This window comes from Colossoma macropomum, unplaced genomic scaffold (genome assembly GCF_904425465.1).
Source record: "Colossoma macropomum unplaced genomic scaffold, Colossoma_macropomum, whole genome shotgun sequence".
NCBI lineage: Eukaryota > Metazoa > Chordata > Actinopteri > Characiformes > Serrasalmidae > Colossoma > Colossoma macropomum.
The window spans coordinates 10,732,149-10,741,441 of NW_023494808.1; the positions used below are offsets into that span (position 1 = coordinate 10,732,149).

Sequence of the window (9,293 nt, forward strand, 5' to 3'; positions counted from 1 at the left end):
CTCAGTGTTAATATAGGGTCTATAATATATCCTCAGTGTTAATATAGGCTCTATAATTTATCCTCAGTGTTAATATAGGGTCTGTAATATATCCTCAGGGTTAATATAGAATCTATAATATATCCTCAGTGTTAATATGGGATCTATAATATAACCTCAGTGTTAATATAGGCTCTATAATATAACCTCAGCGTTAATATAGGCTCTGTAATTTATCCTCAGTGTTTATATACGGTCTGTAATATAACCTCATCTTTAATATAGGGTCTATAATATATCCTCAGTGTTAATATAGGCTCTATAATTTATCCTCAGTGTTAATATAGGCTGTATTTTTTATCCTCAGTGTTAATATAGGGTCTATAATATATCGTCAGTGTTAATATGGGATCTATAATATAACCTGAGTGTTAATATAGGCTCTATAATATACCCTCAGGGTCATTAAACCAGGCTAAGCTTTCTGTAAAAGCTCCAGAAGAGGCTTGTGACTGAAGCCCCGGGTGTGAGCTGTAGGCTGGTGTAGGCTGGTAATAAACTTGTAGGCTGAGCTCTAATCCGCTTTCCCCGGAGCCCAGATGCGGACTGTGTTCATCAGCTGCAGTGAAACTTCACTCAGCGCGTCCCGCGAGCGCGCGGACTCTGGCGAGGCTGGAGCAGATCAGTTCTACCGCAGAGGAAGCAGCATGTCTTAGAGCAGACCCAGAGGATCGTTTAGCGCCGTTTGAGTGAGAAATGCCGCCTCAGGACGATCAGGCTCCTCCAGTGCCGCCCAGAAGAGCCGGGACCTGCTCCATCTCACTGCCCGAGCGGAGGCTGAAGTGCGTGCTGGTGGGAGACGGAGCGGTGGGCAAAACCAGTCTGATAGTGAGCTACACCACCAACGGATACCCAGCAGAGTACATCCCCACTGCTATAGACCACTTCTCAGGTAACATCAGAGGAGCGTGTGGGTTAGGAGCACAGTGACTATGCACAGTGAGCCTGATGTTAATACAGACTGTACAGTACTTAAAACGGACCATGTGTTTTATAGACTGTGCTGTATAGACTGTGATACAAAAGGTTAGTGTAGGCAATTTTATACAATAAAGACTATATTATATATCCACAATGTTACATAAACTATATGATAGACTAGTCAATGAAGACTATATTATATATCCACAATGTAATATAAACTATACAATAGACTAGTCAGTGAAGACTATATAATATATCCACAATGTAATATATACTATACAATAGACTAGTCAATAAAGACTATATTATATATATATACAATGTAATATAAACTATACAATAGACCAGTCAATAAAGACTATATTATATATATATACAATGTAATATAAACTATACAATAGACTAGTCAATGAAGACTATATTATATATCCACAATGTAATATATACTATATGATAGACTGGCAATAATGACTATATTATATATATATATATATATATATATATATATATATATATATATACACAATGTAATGTAAACTATACAATAGACTAGTCAATAAAGACTATATTATATATCCACAATGTAATAATAGACTGGTCAATAAAGACTATATTATATATCCACAATGTTGATATAAACAATATAATACACACTTATTAACAATGATTATATAACATACTCACAATGTTAATATAAGCTAAATAATACATATGTACAATATTAATATGAACTAAATAATACAAACCCCCCAATACTATATAACACATCCACAATGTTAATATAAACTATATAATACACACTCATTAATTAAGAATATATAATGAATCCATAATGTTAAAATAAACTAAATTATACAAACTCATCAGTAAAGACTATATAACTATCCATGAAGGTTAATGTAGGCTAAATAATACAAACTTGTCAAAAAAAGACTATATAATGTATTCAGAATGTTAAACTATATAATACAAACTTGTTAAGATTTACGTATTTAAAGGTTTATAGAGTATATTATATAACTTAAATGCTTATATGAACTATATAGCACAGGCTAAGACAGGTTAATATAGCCTGTATGATAGACTATGTAATACAAGTATAAACTATATAAAATAACTTATGTATCATTTATATTGTTTATGCTAACCAGTATTATATAGTCTATATTAACCTGTATTAATCTGTACTATATACTTCACCGTATAATTTAAATTATATTTTACAGTCTATATAAACATGTATCCATATATTATATTAAACAATATTATATTTTGTTTGTTTTAACTTCATGGGTGAAATGGGCAGTAAAATTCACAGAGACTCACTGTAAACATACGATCTTTGGCCAGGTGGTAGTCAACTTATGTCAGGACACCAGATGTAGCCTAACCGATGATTAGCCTACTTTTACTCTCTGGAGCTTTTAAGACCTGTGAAGCTAAAGCCACTAGGTCGCTCTAAGGTCGTTTCAGGGCACTCACGCTAGTGGGTAGGCAAATAACAGTTTGTTGTACCAACAATAGAATAGCTTTGCTTGCTTTGTATGTTCCGATTATCAGTGTATTGATTATTGACTGGTTATTGATTATGTAACTCTTTTTCTCCATCGTTCAGCGAGGGTTGCGGTGGATGGAAGACCAGTACAACTTCAGCTCTGTGACATGGCAGGACAGGTGGGGGAGGTTGAATCAATTGATTTCTCTCTCTTATTCTGATGTTACTGTGAAATTAAGTAAACATACTTAGAGCTCTATAAGCTACTGCTCTAATACGGCCACTTCTCAGGCTGCATATCAGCAACATCACTATCATCATTTTTATTTATATACTGCAGGGCATTTTTGTTTATATAATTCAGGACCCAAAGTGTGTCCAGTGGGTCAAAGTATGTTCACAATGATGTTTGATTTGGCCAGTTAGGGCCATTTTAAATACTTTTTAGCTTCTTATTTTCTTTTGAAATCGTATTTTTGTACTGCACTTAGTGATAAAATACATAGTGTAAGGTTATAATTAAAAAGTAAAAAGTCTATAATCCTTAACACAATACAGCTGTCACTGAAAGCGCGTGTAGTCAAAAGCTACATGCTAATCCAGCATATCAGACAGTGCTGCCATATGGACAATACATAAACGACACTGTATTTGGTGTAGTGTAGTGGGTAACACCTCGGCTTTCTATGTTGTAGACTGAGGTTCAATCCCCTGGCTGGGAAAGCACCCTACACTATACCAATAAGAGTCCTTGGGCAAGAGTCCTAACACTACCTTCACCTACCTGTGTAAAATTATCAATTTGTAAGTTGCTCTGGGTAAGAGTGTCTGCCAAATGCCGTAAATATTTATCTTCTTAGACAACCATCTCGCACCTGCAGGTGGAAAACCACCGGTTTATAACTCCATGAGCTAGCAAACGAAATAACAACCTTTACCTTGCATAAGACGTGCTGAGTTATGTTAGCTCTGAACCAGCAAATAAACTATATTCAACAATATTATCCATAATTAAAAAAAAAAACTTCCAGTGTACAACAACTGAGATTCGAATTGGTCAGTTTTATCAGTCAAGTCAAACATAAAGCTAACAGCTTGTCAGCTAGCTGTCCTTGTCCTTCAGTCCACTGCAGAACATCACACTTTGACCCACAAAGACAAAAAGTTTGGGCACAACTGCTATAAGCTCAAGATGATTTACAAGAAATACACAACACATAACCATTGTTATCCTCCATGTATTCTGGTCCTTCAGGTAATAAATAATATTCCATTTTCTAGTGTATTGTTTTCATAGGCAGTACAGGACCTAAGGCGTCTCCCACAGTACCCACCAAACTGTCTCAGAAATACTAAATCCATCCTGTGCTGAAAAAAGTGATGCACTGAAATTACGTGATTGAAAGGCGTACATAATTTGCACATGAGTAAAAGAACAGATATAGTCAAAAGTGCCCTCTCAGAAAAAAGGCACCTTTCAGAGTATGCCGTCACTGGTACCCTGTCATCTTCAGAACTTTTAATGTGGGACCTAATTGGACCATCTTCTGTTACAGAACCATAGGCCCTTTCCAACTGAGGTTCCATAACCTTTTGAGAAACTAAAAGAGTTGCTGAACCATAGGCGCTTTTCTATTGATGTTCCAGAACCTTTTGAGGAACTAAAAAGTCCACGTACTACAGACACTTTTCTACTGAGGTTCCACAACTTTCTGAGGAAGTAAGGAGTTTCCACACCATGAGGCACTTTTCCACCAAGGTTCCAGAACTTTTGATGAATGAAAGAGTTGCTGAGCGAAGGATGCTTTTCTTCTGAGGTTTCAGAACCTTCTGTGGAACTAGAGTTCCGGCACTATACCTGCGTCGTCTTCAGAACTTTTGTTGTGAGACCTAATTGGACCATCCTCTGTTACAGTTATTTTTAAAAATTGGATTGACTCCATATACTCTATTGTAACTCCAAGACCTCTAATTTAATTATTACCTTTAAATTAAATGAATGGTACATAATCAGACCTTAAGGACCATAGCTGTACCTTTGAGGGTACATTTAGGAGGTTTGTACTTTGGGGGGCAAATAAAAATGGACCTGTACAGTACTAGATTTCACACAAATTAATTTACACAAATATTACATGAATCAAGCAAATTCAGTGCATCACCTTTTCAGCGTATATTAGATCAGAGGTTTAATGTTACGACTTCTGGTGGATAGAGATGAATGGATAAAGGTTTTTCTCTCTTTTTTGAATCTCAGAGGTGGGAAACAAAGGAAGGGTCTCTAAACGTAAGCCCCTGATTGATTAGTCAGTGACTGGTTATTGATTAGCACCCCATAGATTATAACTTTAGATTTGAAATGTCCTTTTTTGAGTAGACAGAGTAGATTGTGTGTGTAACTCCACTGGCAACCCTGCTAGACAAACCAGCATAGACTAGCATGCCTGGTCACCAGCAAAACCAGTATTTGTTGTTTTAGATGCTGGTATGTTGATCAACCAGCATGACCTTGCTGGGAGACCAAACCAGCACGAGATCAGCATAAACCAGATTAGAAAAGCATGGAATTCTGTGCTGCTTATTTCATGAAGGAGGAAGGGAATGAAGGATATTCGCTAATAATGCTTCTCGCTGAAGCAGCAGACACAGAGTTTGGGTCATAAGTTATGCTTTCAAAAAGTGCTCTTGTCTAGGAATCAATATCGAAGGTGGTGTATTTCTCTCAAAATGGCTAATGTTGCTAATAATGAATGTACAGTAGTAGCAGCTGAAATTATTCCCATTAGTGTTCATTCATTGTTAGCCATGTTAGCCTGTGACCTGCATTTTCAGAAACTTTTGACCCACAACTGCATTTTGAGTTGATAAATGTTTAATATTCTTCTTAAGTATTATCTTTGTGCTTCATATACAGGACAATCTATGCTCACTGCAACGTGCAGCACACCAGCTTCAGACAGAAACCTAGCTAGCTAACTAGATGAAAAAGTAGCAAACAAGTCATTCTGTGTTTGAGAGCTTAAAATCTATGTTTATAATTGTAAATTGATAATAAAATTGACATAGTATGAGACTTTATTTGAGGGAGAAAACAATGAAAACCACAAAGCAGCCCAGAATCATATTTTTAAAATCAGTTTTCTCTACAAATGGGCTCTTGTGACTTACTGGTCATTGTAACTGAAAGCAACAGAATATGTCACGTTTGAGTGATGTATGTATTGTCACTGTCAGAACTAAAGCTTGTGTCTCCATATTTGTGTAAATTGGGAAAGACCAGCTGCTGTTTGCCCTGTTTCAAAATTCAGTGATGAATTAAGCAATATTAATGTACATTTACATATTGCTGTTGTCAGAAGAAAACCTCAATTCTCCAAAATGACAACTTTACAGGAAAAGGAAAAAAACCTACTTTACTTTTAATGTAAGTCAGTGGAACCAGACTTTTTTCCAAGTCATTTTAGGTCATTTCTTTTGGTCCATTCATCATGAAATTTACACACAATGTAAAGGACAACAGACATTAATCAAATTATGTCAAAAACTGAAAAACGAGGTTTTCTTCCGACAGCAGCGATATATTAAAATGTAAGAGCCTGTTTAATTTCTCCTGTAAAGCTTTTTGGAGATACGAGGTTCTGTTTCAATAGTGACAGTATATATTTATCTTCTGCACTCTGCTTCTCTCACACCGGTCACTCTGTCCCACCCCCTGCAGGTGGAGTTTGAGCGCCTCCGTCCACTCTGCTACCACGATGCTGACGTCTTCCTGCTCTGCTATAGCATCATCCTGCCGCCCTCGTTCCGCAGTGTGGCAGAGCGGTGGGCACCGGAAGTCCGCCGGCTGTGCCCTGGGGTCCCTGTTATCCTCGTAGGGACACAGTCAGATCTACGTGAGGATGTGCAGGTGCTGATACGCCTGGCGGAGGAGCAAGAGCGGCCAGTTAGCGAGGAAGATGCCCGGCTGTGTGCTCAGAGCATTGGGGCGGTGGCCTTCGTAGAGTGTTCAGCACTAACACAGAAAAACTTGAAGGAGGTGTTCGACACGGCCATCGTAGCCAGCCTGCAGCATGCGGAGGAGGTGCAGGAGGAGGGTCTGAGGAGCCGGCACACGCTGCGGGAGAAAACACCTGACAAAATCAAACAGTTGTCAGAGACCTGGTGGAGAAAGCTGAGCTGTTTCATGTGAGGATTTTCATGTTGGTACTTTGAATACAGGGATACACGAGGAGCATTTCCACCCAGCATCTGGAACCTTTTGAGAAACTAAAGAGTTCTAGAACCAGAGGCTCTTTCCAATGGAGGTTCCAGAACCTTTTGAGGAACCAACAGGTTCCAGAACTACAGGCGCTTTTCCACCAAATTCCGGAACCTTTTGAGAAACTCAAGAGTTTGAGAACCAAACCCTTTCCAACTGAAGTTCCATAACCTTTTAAGGAACCAACACATTCCAGAACTACTATTTTCCACCAAATTCTGGAACCTTTTGACAAACTAAAAAGTTCTAGAACCATAGGCCCATTCCAACTGAGATTCCAGAACCTTTTGAGGAACAAATGGGTTCCATAACAACAGGCAATTTTCCACTAAAGTTCCAGAATCCTTTGAGAAACTAAAGAGTTGCTGAACTACAGGCACTTGTCTACTGAGGTTCCAGAACCTTTAGAGGAATCTACGGGTTCCAGAACTACAGCGCTTTTCCACCAAATTCCAGAACCTTTTAAGAAATGAAAGAGTTCTAGAACCAGAGGCCCTATCCAACTGAGGTTCCATAGCCTTTTCAGGAACCAACAGGTCCCTGCTCTCAAGTAGGAACTAAAAAGTTCTTGGAACTACTACTGAACTTAGATCAGCCCTGGATTCCTCTGGTGGAAATGTGCCTTAAAATTTGTTTTTGAAAAAGTTTTTGGTTCCTAAAAAGGTTCTTGTAGTGGAAACATGTGTATCACAAAACTGATGTGGCTGGTCCTGCCAACGCACCTTTAACAAAACTGTGTTCCCCTATGGCGTCCCTCTATGTGTTCAAGTCAGAGGAACTTAGTATCAGAATACTAACCACCAAGCAAAAGCTGAACTGTCAAGAATGTTCATTCATTGTTACGCTCAATCAACTGGGCACACCAGCATTCCCTGGATGCACGCCCAGCAAAGTCAGTAAGAACCTCATTTAAGACGTTTCCATATAAAAGTTGGACAATGTTTTGGTGAGGGGATACAACTGGTTATACATCACCACCTGTAATTGTAGAGCCTGTTTCACTCATTTCTCCTCACTTCACTCACACTATTATGTTTAGTTCTGTTTCAGTGACTTAACAGGCTAAGAATTTGGGACAATTGGCTGCCAATCAGGCGTGCTCATCAGAATATTAGGCCACACCCAGACAGTTCTCAGATAGGTCTTTGCTGGATGTTTGAAATAACACTTAATTTCATATCGTACAGACATATTTCATAATTTACACTGTGTTCCCTGGGACTTTAAGTTATGTTTGATGGAAGTTTTCCATTTCTTTCTTCTGGTCTGATTTAACCCTCTGGGCTCCATGAACTCGCCCGCACGTCAAATTCAGTGTTTTTATATCTGTTTCTCTATCTTTGCGATAATACAGCTCAGAAATATGGTTCAAACTTTCCTGAATCTGTAGAGTCGCCCTTTCCATTCCAGCATATCGTGAGATCATACATGACTCCCATTCAGAGTTATGAGCCTATAAAGAGGGGCTGAGATACACATCATCTGCCTCTCACCGTGTGGAACTGGTGGATTTGTGTGTCCATCTACATTCTGTGTGAAACTGACCAACAGACACTCAGAAAATCACTAAGACTGACCATCACGCCGGAAACGCTTCGTTCTTCATTCAGTCCACATCGGAGACACATGTGAAATGGTGTGCAGAGAGTTTACAGCTGCTGAAGTTGCTGTTTTGAAAAGTAGTGATGAAGATAACGGGGCATTTTGATGCAGCCTTTAAAGGAGAATTTAAGAAGATATGCACAAATTCACAAAATGCCCTCAGACCCCAGAGGGTTAAAATGTCACAGACATCCTTCAGAGCAGGGTGACCACGCAGGTCAACTACACGTCTCAGGTAGACAAGGTTAAGTTAAAGGCTGTTAGAGAATAAATGTGAATCCACATTGTATGTTACAATTTATTACTGACTGTTTTAATACTTATTTACTTAATTATTTATATTATTTATTTTATACTGGAGGATTGTTGAGAAATTGTTTTGTTTAGAGACTCTTGCAAAACTTGCAAAAGTGGGATCTCTTTTTAAATGAAATGTTATTTACATTATGTGTAATTTTTATTGCATAAATAAACATCAAAACAAACCACTGACTCTGAATCTAATGGCATTTTTTGAGAAGCTTGTTTGCAGCATAAGATAATAAGAGCACTTTCAAGATTTGTTTTTTTATTAGATGTGACGTATCTTATGAAACTGGCTTGTAACTCACTCGTGTTTAGCAGGCTAAAAATTGTTGCACCCAAGCCTAAGATCACCAGCGTTGGGCAAAATACTTTAAAAAAGTAGCAATGGCTGAATACTGAATACACTGTCCTAGATGTACTCAGTAATGTATTCCTTTACAATATATATATATATATATATATATATATATATATATATATATATATATATATATATATATATTAACATATTCAGAGCATGTTTTAACACATTTAGAATATTTATTGATAAGACAAATAGGAAAATTCACACTGTTCATTTAGATCAAGTTCTTCTGAAATTCTTAACTTTTTCTTTTTTTCTGTCATCGCCTGCTTCAGTCCACTGCTACTCCCACAGTTCCCCGAGCA

General features: G+C 37.9%; 1 protein-coding gene across 1 annotated transcript; it reads left to right on the plus strand.

Moving 5' to 3' along the window:
• Window positions 1-735: 735 nt before the first annotated feature.
• si:ch211-133l11.10 (rho-related GTP-binding protein RhoU) lies at window positions 736-6,647 on the plus strand. The gene is made up of 3 exons (XM_036557343.1): window positions 736-931; window positions 2,579-2,637; window positions 6,177-6,647. Exons 1-3 carry the CDS (start codon window positions 736-738, stop codon window positions 6,645-6,647), a joined length of 726 nt encoding a protein of 241 aa, XP_036413236.1.
• Window positions 6,648-9,293: the final 2,646 nt, after the last annotated feature.